This window comes from Rhinoderma darwinii, chromosome 13 (assembly GCF_050947455.1).
Source record: "Rhinoderma darwinii isolate aRhiDar2 chromosome 13, aRhiDar2.hap1, whole genome shotgun sequence".
NCBI lineage: Eukaryota > Metazoa > Chordata > Amphibia > Anura > Rhinodermatidae > Rhinoderma > Rhinoderma darwinii.
In genome coordinates this window covers 22,482,146-22,501,156 of record NC_134699.1, presented here as the reverse complement: position 1 = coordinate 22,501,156, position 19,011 = coordinate 22,482,146, and the positions used below count along the sequence as shown (strand labels likewise).

The following is a 19,011-nucleotide window of genomic DNA, read 5'->3' as shown; positions in this document are numbered from 1 at the left end:
TCGTGACACAAACAATTTTTTACATTGAAGCTGTCCTTTGTCAAGTTGAAGAAACCCCGGTGAAAACCGACAATTGATGGGGATAGTATTCCATGTTGGCCAAACAATTAATTGGGTGACCTTGTAATGCATGGACAGTCCTGGTCTGCCAGAGTGAGAGCTACTCTTTGGGAGTGTCTCTCTCTGCACCAGCTAATAGAGGGGGGCCCAGGCAGGGAACCCCATTCGCTCTTTATCTGACAACCTCTTTAACATTTGTCTGATTCTTAACTATGATTTATGTTAAGGACGGTATCTTCCACTAGAGCATTTTTCTGGCTGCCGAATCTTTTGAGAAATTGTCTTGGCGTGATCGGTATGGAGGTAGTTAGGGTTATGTATGTTCAGTGGTATTTTCAGCCATGTCTTTGGGAAGATAGAATGGATAATATGGGGCACTGATGCAATTGCAACTCATAATACCCAATGGTAATCTACATTCAATTAAACCATGATAAATATATAGGACTACTTATGAATAATGTATTACCTACATTGGTGCTAGAATGATTGATGAATAAGTTGCCCTATTAACCAACACTACCCCCTCCAAGAGGCTTACTAATACTAAGTCGTAATAAGCGAAAAAATGTACAATATGAATTATAATCCTATTTATTCAGGTTTTGGCCTTAGTTTACTAAATAGTAAATTTGTTAGTATCCAAGTGCTGAACCAATATTTATCCAATAATACTGTACATTTTAGGACTGAATGCTGGATCTTGTGTCTGTACATTTATTGGATTAATTGTACTTTTCTATCGTCTCAGGACCCTCGCCACTTACAGTATTTTGCTGATGTGAATGAATCTAATGCTTATTGCCTGACACAAGGAAAGAAGCTCTATAGCGCCCCCACAGAATTTGGGTTCTGTTTAAAAGTAAGTGCCATGGCATTTATCCTCTTTTTTTTAACTCTGTCATATTATGGTCATATCTTTTTTTAACATTATTTATGCTGGATTCTTTTAGCCTTACAAGATGAGGAGTGGGACTAAAGGGCTGAAGATTTTGTGCAGTGAGGACGAACAGTCTCGTACTTGTTGGCTTACTGCTATCCGTCTATTTAAGGTGAGCCGGGGAGCCATGTCCTGTGTTAAATCTGAAAGCCATGTCCTGGCGTTATTCAAAAAGCCACATCCTATGGGTATTTACCAAGTTTCCATAGACTGTGACAGACCCTATATTGCATATGACCAATACATTGTAATTTTAACTATATTTAGTCTTCAGACTGGGAGATCATTCTCACCAACCTTCTTCTCTCTCCTGCAGTATGGAGCGCAGCTCTATAAAAACTACCAGCTCTCCAGACGCAGTCCGCAGTCATGGACAGACCTTAAAAAACAGGTACTATAGGAATAAACTTGGTGATGGCAATGCATTTCTGCATAGATGTGGTAGTTAATGTTGATTTATAGATTTTATGGATTAATCCTTAGGTCATTTCTTTTTATTTTTTTATTTTTTAGAAGCTTCTTTATAATATTTAACATTAAGTAATCTTTGGTTGCCTCCATCATGGTACTGCCCCATCAACTTATAATGCTCGGAAAAGCCTGTTGCCTCGTGCTGTCTTGCGTCACCATACCCCTTGATCAAATCTGAGGTTCACAACCCCCATTAATGAACAGGCATTTGTGGGGCCCTTTTCTTCCTGGCCACATATTAGACACAGGGCCTGCCTCTAAGGTCTGTACACCATTGATCACAAATGGACGTCACTGCCTACGACACAATCAACCTACTCCTCTTCCGCTGATATCATTACCAAGATGACTGGCTACACATGGCACACATTACCAAGTAGGATATTACATTTTATATATAATGAGGGGCTCAGAGCCGAAGAAAAATATCCCTATAGCAGCTTCTAGTTACACATCTGTTCAATAATAGAGGCGCACAATAATCCGGCTCAGCACTTAACATCGCCAGTCAAATACTGAACTTAGTACACAGGTCGAAGTCTACGGTATCGATCCACAAGTCCGAAATATACATATGCTTGCATGCAGGCAGACCGGATAATGGACACACACACGGACACACACACACACACACACACTTTCTAGCTTATTATGGCAACAACGAATATATTTAGTTATATTTCCTATAATGGAGATATGCCGCCTTCACTTACAAAAAGTGGAGCCTATTTTATTACTATATATATTAATGTAGTTCTATGGACATTTGAACATTCTTTAAAATAATATAATCTACCAACATAGTAAAAAGTAATACTAGCATAATAGAACATTTTTTAAAGAAAAAGTGTCAAGAACGAAGGGGGTGGCTCAATAGGTTCCTATAGAGACCCAATGGGTACCTATAGGATTTGGCTTGTGGTTATCCAGGGCTGTAGGGTCTAAGGGATTATCCATACTTCAACTTTCTTTTTGCAAAGAGGTGTGGGTTTTGTTGGCAGGTCACTATACCCTCATAAGTTTCCAGAGTTGACCTGAATGGCTGCAGGGCAGTATCCGAATGAGGAGAAGCAGATTGAGGTGGGCAGCGTATAGTTCTGTCCAGTAAACCGGTTTAAATCGGGTCAGGCACGCAACATTCATTCACAGGAAAGATGGCAGGGACAGGTCTAAGCAGGTAGAGGCCAATAAAGAATATACTGGGCTACATACCACACTTTTCTGTGCACTGGTATTTAAATCTGCACATGTATACATATCCTAAAAGTGCAGCTACCTGACAGATGGGCAAGAGGTCACCAGGCTAAAGACAAAAGAGGAAAGCCCAGGAGTACATATGACCAGCCAACCAAAGGCACAGCAGCTGTATATTATTACCATAATCATTTGATTGGATGCCATGACAATTCCACCTTAAATGCACATTCTCATTCTGAAGACTCCAGGTCCTTTACAAAGGTTGTAGGACATTAGAAAACATGGCAGCTTTCTTCTAGAAATAGCACCACTCTAGTCCGTGTTTTTTTGGTATTGCAGCTTAGCCCCATTCATTTGTGTTGCTGAGTTGCAATACCAGGTGCTACCAAAGGACAAGAGTGGCACTGTTTCTGGAAGAAAGCGGCCATGGTTTTTCTAAAATCCTACAATCTCTTTAATATTCCTAAAAATGATGCATCTGAACATCTTATAAGCTTCTAAAAATCCTGTCACTGACTGACTATTGTGTTCTTTATAGCGCAGTGTATCTGATAGCACTTTGGTTCCCATGGATTTTTCGGGGTGTACAGGTCGCGTAATAGAGAATCCTCTTGAAGCACTTTCAGTGGCCCTCGAAGAGGCCCAGTCCTGGAGGGTAGGTATTATAATGGCACAGTATATTTGCAATACTAGAAAAAAATATATTTACTGTTATGCACTAATCTGCAAACAAGTATGATAATAAAATGGCGCCCCCTACAGCAGTGGCTGATCATTTCTATAAAAATTACTCAATTTCCATAGACTATATGTACATACATACGTATGTATGTAGTGTTTATTATATTTATAGGCTTTTATTATCTTTACAAATATCTATTATGACAGTTATGATATAAAATTCTGTTCTATTCCTTCCTAACAAAGAGGCGACATCACATGAAATAATATATTTATAATTTTGTCTATTTTCCTTCAGAAAAAAACAGCTCACCGTTATAGTCTACCCACACCGTGCCAGACAACGCCAAGTAGTGCAGGTATGTTCAGGAGGATGAGAATACACTGTATCGATCACAATGTAAAGAAAAGTCTATGTATGTATGTGTTTATGTACACTTCTGCCATGTCATTTTCCCGCAAGATTCTCCAGGCCTCATACACATGGCAATTTGGTGTATAGGAGGTATATACGGTAGTGCTTATAGTAGACTATGGGTCCACAGAACAGATAGTATTGCAGCCCGTGTGCCGCAGTGTTATGCCTTCATGAAACACTCTTTTCCCCCTAGAAGCAAGGGAGAATATTTCCTTAAAATGGCATGCAATGGAATATGCCACACTTTTTTTTTTTTTAAAGTTACTTGCACAATTCATGAGACCTCCACATGGACGTGGATTATGGGCCCATTATAAGGTGTAACTTGAAGCTCCTGGGCCTAGGTGAAAAATCTGTAACAGGACCTCCACCTACCATGTGCCATTTATAATACTAGCGTCCTTTTATGTAGAAGAGGAGGCTTTGTGCCTCCTGAGGCACCAAGATCGGGTATGACTGCTACATCTGCACCTCCTAGAGCTACACCCGTGGGCCCATAACGGGCTCACACAGATCTCCAATATGTCCATGTGCATGAGGCCTAACTCTAGCTTTCACCACAAGTGTTTAGCACTCTGTTCACTTCAGTCTCCTGACTTATTTACACCCTTTATCATTCAGAAACCTGGACACAACAACACCGTATGGCCAAATCTGCTTGCTGTGCATGTATTGTCCGATTTTCTTTCTCCATTTAGTTAGTTGTAAAATTCTCTGTGGCAAAGCTAGTACGGCCCCCCCCCCCCCATGTGTAACCATCCTGCACCACTGTGTGTATTATTGCTATATACTGTACATTATATAAGCAAGGTATTTATTTCCATAATGTGAAAGTTGAAAAACCATCACACCTCTGCACTGTACATTTATAGTATGCCCTCTTAGGTGGTAAAGGGGGTTTTGGGCCATGTCAGGCATCAGGGTGACTTCTACCTTTACACTACCTATAGCGATGCCACGTTTTGCCCTTTTTTTCTGTCCGTGGTTGTTAAGCTGCATAACACTGTTCATCTAACGTTACACCCATTGTATTTCCATCCATGTAGTGATACACAAGACTCAGCCGTGGTATCATGGGCGTCTGTCCAGAGATGAGACTCAGCGCCTCATAACGCAGCAAGGAATGGTGGACGGGTAAGATCCTTGTAATCATATTGTCATCCGCCTCATTATTTAATCAAGTATTTTTTCAATATGGGAATGGCAGCCATTAAATATCAATCATCAAATCGCATTATTGTCCTGTTTACTGTAAACATTGTATTCTCTAGACCTGTCATCGTATTTCATCATAACCGGCCAGTCACTATATGTCACCACTTACCGTACCCTATAAAACCTCACTCTGTACACCATTACATTGCTTGAGAATGGTCCTGTACGTGGGCTGAAACGTAGAAAAATGACTGAATAATTTTACTTATTCATTGAAATCAACTGGAGTGCTGCCTATTCATTTGGGATTTCTATCTATCTGTCTGTCTGTCCCTGTTTTCCAAGTCCTCACAGTTTTTCCCTTAACCCCTTCCCGACATACGCCGTATATATACGGCGCTGTCGGGAGGTGCTTCCCGCAAAGCGCCGTATATATACGGCGCAGTGATGGTGCGGGCTCAGGAGCAGAGCCGGCACCATCACCGCGGGGTGACAGCTGTATTATACAGCTGGCACCCTCCTGTAACTGCCAGGTCCGGAGCTATTCTCCAATCCGGCAGATTAACCCCTCAGATGCTGCGCTCAATAGAGCGCAGCATCTGATAGGTTTTCACCCGATCGGCAACCCAGTGACGCAATCGCTGGGTTGCTGTGGCAATCGGACGCCAGAAAATGGCGTCCGAGTCTGCCTTGTACGGGAGCCGATGAGGACCCGCCTGCGGCGTGTCCTCATAGGCTTGCTGTCAGTGAATAACTGACAGCACTAATACACTGCACTACATATGTAGTGCAGTGTATTAGAGTAGCGATCGGGGCATCAGGCCCTCATGTCCCCTAGTGGGACAAGTAAAAAAAGTAAAAAAAAGTTAAGAAAAATGTGGTAAAACAATAAAAACACACAAGTTTCAAATAAAAATAAAGCTAAACTGACTTTTTTCCCATAGTAAGTCTTTTATTATGGGAAAAACCGTAAAAATCAAAAAAACTATACATAATTGGTATCGCCGCGTCCGTAACGACCCAAACTACAAAACTATTATGTAATTTATCCCGCAGGGTGAACGCGGTAAAAAAAAAACTTGAAAAACAGCGCCAGAATCTTTGTTTTTAGGTCACATCTCCTTCCAAAAAATGCTATAAAAAGTGATCAAAAAGTCACATTTACTCCAAAATAGTACTAATAAAAAATGACAATCCGTCCCGCAAAAAATAATCCCTCACACCGCTTTGTGCACGCAAAAATAATAAAGTTATTGGTCTTAGAATGACGACACAGAAAACAAATGATTTTATAAAAAAAGTGATTTTATTGTGCAAAAGCCGCAATACATAAAAAAAACTATATAAATTTGGTATCGCCGTAATCGTATCGACCCGCAGAATAAAGCTAACATGTAATTTAGGGCGCACTGTGGATGCCGATAAAAAAACCAATAAAATACTATTCCAGAATTGCTTGATTTTGGTAATTTCCTTTACCAAAAAATGAAATAAAAAGTGATCAAAAAGTCGTATGTGTTCCAAAATGGTACCAATAAAATCTACAGCCCGTCTCGCAAAAAACAAGCCTGCACACCGCTCAATCAACTGAAAAATAAAAGTGTTATGGCACTAGTAATGCGGTGATGAAAAACATCTCAATGCACAGGCCGGAGGGGAACATTCCTTCAGTTCCAGGGCCCTAGTATTTAGGAACTAGGAAAGGGAAGGGACATAGCACATCCGCTGGAAGCGAGGATGCCCGTATTATACCAGCGCAAAACTTTCCCAGCAATATTTCCCAAACTACGAAGGAGAAAAAGTCCCCAAAAGGTGCAGAGCGTTACAAAAGGGGGATAAGAAAGAAAACCGTTTATCAGTGTGACACCGGCCTGTGCATAACGGATCGCTTCACAACGTAACACACATCTATGGATAATTATATTATTTACCCCATTATTATACCCTCTTATTATGCCCTGATGTTCTCCGCACAGATTACATATACCCCTGATATACTCCGCACAGATTACATATGCCCCCACATTATAAACGGAAATACCAGCAAAACCCCAAACAGAACTATTACCAAGCAAAATCCATGCTCAAAATGGCGGTCTTTCCCTTCTTAGCCCTACAGTGTGCCCAAACAGCAATTTATGGCCACAAGTAAGGCATTACCATACCCGGGAGAACCCACTTAACAATTTATGGGGTAAGATTCTCTAGGGGCACAACATCTTGTGCGGTGAATAGGCAGATCAGTGGAGAAATTGCAATTTTCACTTTGCACAATCCACTGCGTATTCATTTCTGAAAAACACCTGTGGAGTCTAAATTCTCACTACATCCCTTGATAAATGCCTTTAGGGGTGTCGTTTCTAAAACGGGGTCACTTTTGTTTGGTACATCAGGGGTTTTGCAAATGCAACATGGCGTCCGCAAACCATTCCAGCAAAATCTACGCTCCAAAAGATAAATACCGCTCCTTTTCTTCTGAATGCTCCCATATACGTAAACAGCCGATTATAACCACATATGGGGCGTTACTGTACTCGGGAGAAATTACTTTACAAATGTTGGGGTGCTTTTTCTTCTCTATTCCTTGCAAAAATGAAAAATGTGTATCTAAAACTCCATCTTGTTGGAAAAAAAAATTATTTTTCGTTTTCATGGCTTAATTCTAATTAATTCAGCAAAAAACCTTTGGGATCAAAATTTTCACTATACCCCTAGATGATTCCTCAGGGGGAGCAGTTTCCCAAATGGAGTCACTTTTGGGGTGTTTCCACTGTACTAGTACTACAGGGGCTCAGCAAATGTGACATGGCGCCCAGAAACCATTCCAAAATCCAAATGGTGCTCCTTCCATTCTGAGCCCTACCGTGTGTCCAAACAGATGTTTGTGACCACATGTGGGGTATTGTTTTACTCGGGAGAAGTTGCTTTACAAATGTTACAGTGCTTTTTCTCCTTCAGTCCTTGTGGAAATGAAAAAAAAATACCTAAACCTACATTTTCTTTGAAAAAATGTAGATTTTCATTTTTACGGCCTACTTACAATAAGTTCTGTAAAAAACTGGCTGGTCAAAATGCTTGCTACACCCCTAGATAATTTCCTCATGGGGTGTAGTTTCCAAAATGGGGTCACTTGTTGGGGGTTTCCACTGTTTTGTCCCCTCAGGAGCTTTGCAAATGGGACATGGCCTCCGCAAACCATTCCTGCTAAATTTGAGTTCCAAAAGCCAAATGGCGCTCTTTCCCTTCTCAGCCTCGCTGTGTGTCCAAACAGCCGTTTATTACCACATGTGGGGTATTGTTTTACTCGGGAGAAATTTCTTTACAAATTTTATGGTGCTTTTTCTCCTTTAGTCCTTGTGGAAATGAAAAAAAATTAGCTAAACCTACATTTTATTTGAAAAAATGTAGATTTTCATTTTCATGGCCTAGTTCCAAAAATTTCTGCAAAAAACCTGTGGGGTCAAAATGCTCACTATACCTCTAGATAATTTCCTCAAGGGGTATAGTTTCCAAAATGGGGTCACTTGTTGGGGGTTTCCACTGTTTTGTCACCTCAGGGGCTTTGCAAATGTGACATGGCCTCCGCAAACCATTCCTGCTAAATTTGAGCTCCAAGAGCCAAATGGCGCACTTTCCATTCTAAGCCCTGCCGTGTGTCCAAACAATCGTTTATTACCACATGTGGGGTATTGTTTTACTCGGGAGAAATTGCTCTACAAATGTTGTGGTGCTTTTTGTACTTTAGTTCTTTTGGAAATGAAAAAAAATTAGCTAAACCTACATTTTATTTGAAAAAATGTAGATTTTCATTTTCATGGCCTAGTTCCAAAAATTTTTGCAAAAAAACTGGCCGGTCAAAATGCTTGCTACACCCCTAGATAAATTCCTCGAGGGGTGTAGTTTCCAAAATGGGGTCACTTTTGTGGGGTTTCCACTGTTTTAGTTCCACAAGACCTGTTCAAAGCTGACATGGTGCCTAAAATATATTCTAATAAAAAGGAGGCCCAAAATCCACCAGGTGCTCCTTTGCTTCTGAGGCCGGTGTTTCAGTCCAGTAGCACACTAGGGCCATATGTGGGATATTTCCTAAAACTGCAGAACCTGGGCAATAAATATTGAGTTGCATTTCTTGGGTAAAACATTCTGTGGTACAAAAAAATGGATTCAAAATTAATTTCTGGAAAAAAATAATGAACTTTGTAAATTTCACCTCTACTTTGCCTTAATTCCTGCGCAATGTCTAAAGGGTTAAGAAACTTTCTAAATGCTGTTTTGAATACTTTGATGGGTGCAGTTTTTAAAATGGGGTGACTTATTGGGGGTTTCTAATATCTAAGGACCTCAAAGCCACTTCACAACTGAACTGGCCCCTGTAAAAATAGCATTTTGAAATTTTCTTGAAAATGTGAGAAATTGCTGCTAAAGTTCTAAGCCTTGTAACGTCCTAGAAAAATAAAATGATGATCAAAATACGATGCCAATATAAAGTAGACATATGGGGGATGTTAGTTAGCAACATTTTTGTGTGGTATAACTGCCTGTCTTACAAGCAGATACATTTAAATTGAGAAAAATGCTAATTTTTGCAATTTTTCGCTAAATTTTGGTGTTTTTCACAATTAAATACTGAATGTATCGGGCAAATTTTGCCAGTAACATAAAGTCCAATGTGTCACGAGAAAACAATCTCAGAATCGCTTGGATAGGTAAAAGCATTCCGGAGTTATTACCACATAAAGTGAAACATGTCAGATTTGAAAAATGAGGCTCTGTCAGGAAGGTCAAAAGTGGCCAAAGAGGGAAGGGGTTAAGGCCCGAGTCGTTGACTGCCTCTGGCACAAAGTATCTTCCAGTGTTGAAATAGTGTGTTCGGAGGAAGTGAACCTAGTCTCTAGGTCAGAAATATTTTGGGTTTTTGAATAGTTTTTTGTTTTTTTAATCACTGCAACACTTCTCAATTTATCTATAATGCCCCCTGAATATCGTTATCTACATTTTTATTTTTTAATTTACCATTATTCTCTATTGTTTACATTGAGAGGTTTGTTTACCTCTGTGTGTCGGTTGTCTTAGGCTATGTTCACACGGAGTATTTTGGGGGAGGAATATCTGCCTCAAAGCTCCAAACGGAATTTTGAGGCAGATATTCCTCCCCCAAAATACTCCGTGTGAATAGCAATTATCGCGCCGTTTTTCGCCCGCGGCCATTGAGCGCCGCGGGCATAAAACACGCTTTCTCCTGCCTCCCATTGAAGTCAATGGGAGGTCGGACGCGGAAGCGCCCGAAGATAGGGCATGTCGCTTCTTTTTCCCGCGAGGCAGTTTTACTGCTCGCGGGAAAAAGACGCCGACGCCTCCCATTGAAATCAATGGGAGGCGTTCTCGGGCCGTTTCTGCCGAGTTTTGCGACGCGGTTTCCGCGTCAAAAAACTCGGCAAAAGACCCCGTGTGAACATAGCCTTACTCTTCCGGTCATACAGTTCCCGGCATGTACCGCTTCTGTCCCAGCATGCAATGCGCCGGCAGCAGGGACTCATCATGCCTACTACACCCAGCTCTACACAATCTCCACTGCCATTTTACTGCTCTCATTAGATCAGTGAGAGCTATCGCTAAACCTGCAACATATATGGACAGTGATGTCAGGGGATTCCACAGTCACAGAGCAGAGCCTATACAAGCGCTCTGCCCGGAGCTCCGGGGAAGACCCTGACAACACTGTCCATATATGGACAGTGATGTCAGGGGATTCCACAAAGTCCTGGAGCAGAGCCAATACTAGCGCTCTGTCCGGCACTCCGCTCTGGGGAAGCCCCTGACAACACTGTCCATATATGGACAGTGACGTCAGGGGATTCCCCAGAGTCCCGGAGCAGAGCCTATTCTAGCACTCTGCCCGGGACTCCGGCTCTAACCCCAGCACCGGAGCCCTTGTCAGAGCGCTAGTAGCAACTAGCTCCTGACATCACATAATTTCTTCTGATAATTTTCGGTCCGCTGCTAGGGGGGATAAAATGACACGCAGGCACTGTGATAGCGCAGGAGTGGGCATGCATGGCAAACACTGCTAGTGTAGAAACCACGCATGCTCAGAGACTAGCAGTGTTTCTCTCCCCTAGCATCAGACCGGAAACTATCAGAAGGAAGAGAGTATCCGGTCCACCACTTCCCTCAGTGTACAGTGACGCCAGGAATGACGTACCCGTACATTGAGCCAGCCGGAAAACGGAACTCAGATCATGGACAGGCTAGTGCCAGAAGTAAGGATTTTGCTACTGGAGACTCCTCACGTGGCCAGCGCTGGAATCGGGTGTTAGAAGATTGAAGTGAAATAGAAATGAATGAATTCCTTCCGGAAAACCCCTTTTAAAGTAAGTTGCGCCAGTGTCGAATTAATGATGTGTGTAGTATATCCAAGCGCTTGTCAAAAAGTGGCAGCAAAATTTTCAAAACTTCCTGCGCCACCAAGGTGGCTTAGAGGGAATCCATGTCAGAACCGTGCTGTGGGCTATTTTGTGGGTATAACCTAGAAGGAGTTGCATCATCCTCTGTGAGCTGTTCATGAGAAAACTGTGCCTGTGGAGAGCGAGCCCTGGAAGAAGTGGTCTTAGATTATTGGTCCCCTTACACAGAGCCCTTATTTTTATGCGTAGTGGAAGAGCGTGGGGTTTCCGGTATTAAAACGTTTTGAGATAGAGTAGATCTCCCTTTTTACGATTTTGTGAGATATTTGTCCATGACACAATCCCCTACGTTAGTGGAGAGGTGCCAGAAAGGTGCAACTGAGCAAGACACCGAGGGAAAAGCAACCCAAAAGGCTTCATATGGTCACTAAAACATTATCAACCGTGTATTCCAGATCCGAACACAGAATCTCATAGTCCTGATATGAAGACAAGGCAGGAAAATGTGTGGCCTCTATGAGGGTCTGCAGGTCTCCACTAATTACTACAAGAGGCTGCTTCCAGTATGTTGGGACATATCCTATCCTCAAGGGTGCAGGTCCCAAGAATGATGGTTGAAATTTAGTATACACCCCACCAAAGGTCCCCAGGTGTCATTCAGTGGATGAGCCTGCGGTTCAGGCCGGGTAGGGCCTGCAACAGGCCCTCTCAACACTAGCGTGTGGAAGAGGGGGGGGGGTGAATCACTGTATGGGCCGCAGGCAGCTGGATCGTGCCAGGAGGTTGCCCGGTGGTACGGGGGCCTCCAAGAGTTAAAGAGGCTCTGTCACCAGATTTTGCAACCCCTATCTGCTATTGCAGCAGATAGGCGCTGCAATGTAGATTACAGTAACGTTTTTATTTTTAAAAAACGAGCATTTTTGGCCAAGTTATGACCATTTTTGTAATTATGCAAATGAGGCTTGCAAAAGTCCAAGTGGGTGTGTTTAAAAGTAAAAGTCCAAGTGGGTGTGTATTATGTGCGTACATCGGGGCGTTTTTAATACTTTCACTAGCTGGGCGCTGTGAAGAGAAGTAACATCCTCTTCTCTTCAGAACGCCCAGCTTGTGACAGTGCAGATCTGTGACGTCACTCACAGGTCCTGCATCGTGACGGCCACATCGGCAGCAGAGGCTACAGTTGATTCTGCAGCAGCATCAGCGTTTGCAGGTAAGTCGATCTTACCTGCAAACGCTGATGCTGCTGCAGAATCAACTGTAGCCTCTGCTGCCGATGTGGCCGTCACGATGCAGGACCTGTGAGTGACGTCACAGATCTGCACTGTCACAAGCTGGGCGTTCTGAAGAGAAGAGGATGTTACTTCTCTTCACAGCGCCCAGCTAGTAAGGCTATGTTCACACGGGGTCTTTTGCCGAGTTTATTGACGCGGAAACCGCGTCGCAAAACTCGGCAGAAACTCCCCGAGAACGCCTCCCATTGATTTCAATGGGAGGCGTCGGCGTCTTTTTCCCGCGAGCAGTAAAACTGCCTCGCGGGAAAAAGAAGCGACATGCCCTATCTTCGGGCGCTTCCGCCTCCGACCTCCCATTGACTTCAATGGGAGGCAGGAGAAAGCGTGTTTTCTGCCCGCGGCGCTCAATGGCCGCGGGCGAAAAACGGCGCGATCATTGCTATTCACACGGAGTATTTTGGGGGAGGAATATCTGCCTCAAAATTCCGTTTGGAGCTTTGAGGCAGATATTCCTCCCCCAAAATACTCCGTGTGAACATAGCCTAAAAGTAGTAAAAACGCCCCGATGTACGCACATAATACACACCCACTTGGACTTTTACTTTTAAACACACCCACTTGGACTTTTGCAAGCCTCATTTGCATAATTACAAAAATGGTCATAACTTGGCCAAAAATGCTCGTTTTTTAAAAATAAAAACGTTACTGTAATCTACATTGCAGCGCCTATCTGCTGCAATAGCAGATAGGGGTTGCAAAATCTGGTGACAGAGCCTCTTTAATGCAGGGTTGGCCGGGTTTTCCCGAAGGTGTTCTCCGCTCGCCTGGAGGCAGGCACGCCGTAAACCGCTGTGCGGCCTTCCAAGCTGGTGGCGGGTACGCCCACATTCTCATACGTGTCTGCGTTCCACTGCCTACCTCCGGGGGAGAAGAAAGACTAGATTCCTCAGATCGCTTTATGAGCGTTGAGCGCAGGGATGTCCGTCCTGCAGTCCCTGCAGGTGAGATGGAGGGGATGTGCCAGCGATGCGTGAGGCAGATGAGGGGCCTTCAGTGAAAGCGGCCATCCGCGATGCCCCGCCCCCAGAATCTCTATCTCAAACGTAGGGAGTTTGCTATTCCCCATAGCCTGTATATTTCTTCCTTTTCTCCGTGTTAGAGCTGCTAGCAGTTTATTCCATTGTCCTGGTCCCTGTACACAATGTTGTGATTTATGAGGAACTCTTCATTTTTTTTTCATGCCCACAGTAATATAGATCTTATTGACATATATATATATATATATTATGAAGGATGAAAAATAGATAAAGGAAAATTGCAGGTGTGGGTGTAAAACCCATAAATTAAGGTCCTATGAATGAAGGCAACTCTGCACAGCCTCTGCGCCTGTCACGACACCAAACATATTGAGAAACGCACAAGTTTGTTACCTGGGAGCTTACTGGTGAGGCCGGGAATTTGATGTTATAGGGAATTTCTTGTCATCCACACTAACTTAACCCCTTAGTGACCGCCGTGAAAAGCGTATTGGTGGTCACTAAGTGGTTAAGAAAGAAAGTTTGTATCTCTTAAAACACAAATTGAGAGTGACAGTTGAGGGTAACATGAACCATTTCACCGGGCTCTACTGTCTATAAAAAGCAAATTACAGTAAACTGAGCTCCAAATTCTGCCTTCTGTATGCTGTGATATTTACAGAGACTTTCCCAAGAGCTGCCATCATGAGTGGATTGACCATTAGGGCAGTGCATAAGACGCACCATGGTCAGAGCCCTTTGATCTGCAAAAACTCCTCCTCAGAAGCTGTTTTTTTTTGTTTGTTTTTTTTTTAACCCAAACCAAATGTACCATGGGTATAGGGGCCCATGACTTTTAATGACTGGGTCCCAGATTACCCTCCTATATCATGAGTCTTGTGTCCCTGCACCCAACAATTGATCACCATGTAATGCAATGTGATATTTGACTCATACCTAAACATATAATATTGGAGGCAATTTGCAAAAAACTTATATACTCCAAATGAGGGGACCCCCTATAATAGTAGATAATATACCACTTTGAAAGCACCCCTAGAAAAAGGAAATGCAGAATATTCCTGTATCTGCTCAAAAATTAATTAAAGGGGTACTCTCACCAACGCTTATCTAATAAATATTCAAAACCGTAAAACATCTGAGACAACCACCCACAATTGCATTGAACAATGGTCTTCCAGAGGAGAGAGCCTCCCAAGGAAGATGGCCAGTATGCATAGTATATGATGGGACTGTCACAGAAATTCTGCTTTAGATAGAGGGGTGGTCTACTCAGAGGTGGTCTGATGGAGGTTTTACTGTATTCTATTAGGCACACTAGCATTATCATCAGGAATATCATATACTATGTAGCAGCTGGGTCCGTGCTGTTATTGATATACAAGATTTGATTCCCGTCTTCCCCTGGTTGGATCTGTTACTATCATGGCTAATAATACCAGAAGAGAGAACAGATGCAGCCATAGGGTTGGGCCTCCATAACCTAAAATCTGACCACCATGTTGTGAAAATCTCAGGGGTTCACCTGGCTGGCTTTTTCCAGAGCATGACAATGAAAGAGTCTGCACAGAGCCTTGTTATGATTCACTAAGTACTTAATATCCAGATTAATGAAAGATTATTTATACAGACGTCATGTTGAGACTATGCGGGCAATGAGGGTATCATGCTGTAGAAAAAGAAGCCTTGAAATCTCTGCATTATGGGGCCCACGATAAGTAAGATTTCGAGAAGTGGGAGGTTGACTGTATCTACGGCTTTAGGATTAGGGTAAGTGCCTGTACGTTGTAAGTAGCTCATGCACAGGCCCGTATTACAGATCTGTGTTGCATGGATCCATAATGTATCACTCATACCCTTCTGTGGGCCCACTCTGCACCTCTGTGTGCCTCTAATTTCATACAGCGGCACACAGTGGCTTTTCTCATCGATTCCATATAAATATATAAGAAAATTAAATCTTCTTATGGATCAATTCTAAGCCTAGGAGTATTACTTCTAGGGGGGAATACCGTGTCTCATAAAGGAAGGACACCGCGGCACACAGAGTGCCTATAGGTCTGTAATACGGACTCGTAAGGACTCGGTGCCACCCCATGTAGAGTCTGTGCATGCGGTTTTGCCTTGTGTATGAGCCCTTTAGATGTAAGTGGCGAGGAACATTCGAAAATCTGTGAGGGTCCAGGCAGTCAGACCCCCATGATCAGTAAGTGATTGCATATCTTATTTCAGTATATCAAGGGAACTCTTCTTTAAAACTATGTATATACCGGTCTGCAGTTGTACAGAATAAATGAAATCAGAACTGATCCTTTCACCTTCATAACACAAATTCTATTTTTTTGTCTCTCTTTGCAGAGTTTTCCTAGTGCGAGAAAGCACAAGAAACCCCAAAGGATTTGTCCTGTCATTGTGTCACTTACAGAAGATCAAGCACTACCTCATCTTACCGGTATGTGACTGACCTCCACGCAACAGGAGAACTGGGTCTGGAGCTCTGCAATGTGCCCAACAGTTAGGACTGTGAAGCAGCAGAGTTTAATGAGTTTGTTTTAGTACAGCCTAAGATAGATAAGAATGATGTAACGTGACGGCTATTAATTCTGTCGCCACTGTCGGATAAGCCAGTTATAATGATTGCAGAATACTTTATTACAGGCCTTTTGACCTGTTTATCTCATCATAGAATCTTTTATGTTTTTGGTCTTGCTTTTCTTGTACCTGCTTGTTCTGGCTCTCTGTCCGTTTCACATCCATTGATATCTCTTGACAAGCAAAATGTTTAACTAATAACCATGTAAACATACCCTTAGAGTGTATCCATTAATTACACACAGTTGAGATCATATCAAGGGGTTAAAGGCGTTGTCCCATCAGGGCAACCCTTGTCCATATGCCCTATTAGGGCATATGGAGTTCGAGGGGGTCATTTGTTTGGGAGACCCTCTGTGTCAGAGAGAGCTGCAAGGAGCAGCTCCTACTCTGTAGGACTGGTTGGATGGGTGTCATGTAATATAAATTTACCCTTTAGGGGGTTGCTGCTTCTGGACCTATCTAAATGTTGAAAATGGGTTGTCTGGCAGCCATGTTCCAGATTTACAAAATTTTACACAGGATTGGTTGGATTGACTCACCCAGTACAGTTTTCTTAGTTTTGTACCTTCCCACAGAGGTAAGAACCATGGAGAAGTCCAACTTCCAACCACTTTGGAACATCCCTTATTTTAAGTTCTATAAGTTTTATGTGTATTTTGAGTCAGGTTGGCCCACCAGAGTACTGGAAAATTCCATGGTGTATCCAAGTTCTGACACAATAATGGGTTCCAAATGTCAAGCAGAAGACCACCAATAATTTCCTGCGAATACTCACAAATGCACTATTTTACCTTATTGATGATATGTCCTGTTTTGTACAATGATAAAGATTAGAATGCAATTAATAGTGGATTTGCACATGTTCTGTAGAGATGGAGGATGGGCCCTCAGAAACATATCTTTTGGTGGGTCCAAGGTACCCCAGTCCAATGATGGATGGCACAATAGACTGTCTTCATTTATACTTGTCTTCTGAAATGATTATGCCATAAATAATTATTGTGTTTATTACTAGTCTGTATTCTAATGTTATGCCATAAAATTCTGCTTCTTCATTTATAGGCTGTGCTCTATAGTCATGTCACAATGTTCTGTGTCTTAATTTATAAGATGTGTTTTATTGTGATGTCAAAATAATGTTTGTCTTTAGGTTGTGTTCTATTATGATGTCACAAACACATCTGTCTTTAATTTAAGACTGTGCTCTATTGGTGAAGTCGAAGAGTTGTGTTCTGTTGTGATGTCACAATATTGTTTCTCTTTTTTCCAATGTTGTGTTTCATTGTGATGTCACAGTGATTTGTGTGTTCATTGATAAGAGGTGTCCTATTGTGATGATGTCGCAAGGGATGGTGTTTTCATTTATAAGCGGTGTTCTATTTTGACAATTTCACAATAGACTGTATAAAAACCTGGTTTGTAATGTGGTGATGTCACAATAGTGTGTGTCTTTATTGCTAGGTTTTGTTAATTTACAAACTATACTTCTATTGTCGTGATGTCACAATGACCTGTGTTTTCATTTTTAAAGGGGTTTTTCCATCATGGATATTTATGGCATATCCACAGGATATAAATTGAAGAGAGAAACTGCAGCACTCCGGATAATCCAACGAAAATGTGTTTTATTCAACGAGCATAAAAACACTTGCAACGTTTCAACTCAACATGGGTCTTTAGCAAGCATAGTTACAAAGATTCAGTGCACACTTTTTATAGTACATAGTACATGACATAATTTCCTGTATATAATTTATAATCGACAAAGTATTTTAGTGTAATTAACAAGCACATCATGTTTTTATGCTTGGTGAATAAAACATATTTTCATTGGATTATCCTGAGTGCTGCAGTTTCTCTCTTCAATTTGTATACATTTGTTTTCCTTGGACCGGGGATTCCCTCTGCTGTGTGCACCACCCATGATTTCGGAGTTGTCCTTTCCTGCTGGTGAAAATTGACCTGGTTGTGTTGCTGATCTCTTGAACATATATATCCACAGGATATGCCATAAAAGTCCAGTAGATGTGGGCCCCAGAGTAGCTTGTCATGCTGCGCTGTTTCAGTAACTCCGTTCACTTCTATGGGAGTTACAGAAACAGCGTAGCTCAGCGAGCACTCGGCTGTTTCTGTAACTCACGACCACCTAACCAGCAGAGTAAGCTAGAACGGGGTTTCGGGGGCCCCATTCTAGAGATAGATGTGGATCCCACAGGTGGGACACACATCTATCGGGCTTTTATGGCATATCTTATGGATATGCCATAAATGTCCAAAATGGGAAAACCCCTTTTAAGCCGTGGTCTATTATTACTACGATTATTATGATGATGTCACAATAGTTTTTGTTTTTTTTATCATAGGCTGTGTTCTATTGTAATGATGTCCCAAAATCTGAGTCTTTTGTGTCTGTATCTGCTGCTATTGCCATGTTGTCAAAATAGTGTTTGTTTTTATTCCTAGGCTGTGTTGATGTCACAATGGATTTTGTATTCATTTAGTAGCTGTGTTCTATTTTGATCATGTCGCAATAGACTGTTGTAAATAAATAATTAATAATCTGGTTAATCTTGTGACTATATCACAATAGAGTTTGTCTTTGTTCTTCGCCTGTGTTCTATAGTAGTGATGTCACAATAGTGATGGTCTTTATTCCTAGGTAGTGTTCTATTGTGATGTCACAATAGACTGTGTATTCATTTAAAAGCTGTGTTCCATTGTGGTGACATCACAATACTCTTGGTCTCTGATGATGATGTCTGTTTTCTATATTGATGATGTCAGAAAACTGTCTTGATTCCTAGGCTGTGCTCTAATATGA

At 42.1% G+C, this 19,011-nt stretch overlaps 1 protein-coding gene across 2 annotated transcripts in view; it reads left to right on the top strand.

The window, feature by feature from the left end:
* GRB7 (growth factor receptor bound protein 7) overlaps positions 1-19,011 on the top strand; it is a 75,267-nt gene that overhangs the window by 52,822 nt on the left and 3,434 nt on the right. For both annotated transcript variants that reach the window (XM_075846141.1, XM_075846142.1), the window contains 7 exons: positions 812-922; positions 1,014-1,112; positions 1,317-1,391; positions 3,207-3,323; positions 3,648-3,708; positions 4,814-4,901; positions 15,954-16,047. In XM_075846141.1, the coding sequence (XP_075702256.1) occupies positions 812-922; positions 1,014-1,112; positions 1,317-1,391; positions 3,207-3,323; positions 3,648-3,708; positions 4,814-4,901; positions 15,954-16,047 (645 nt within the window). The remainder of the gene's footprint in view (positions 1-811; positions 923-1,013; positions 1,113-1,316; positions 1,392-3,206; positions 3,324-3,647; positions 3,709-4,813; positions 4,902-15,953; positions 16,048-19,011) is intronic.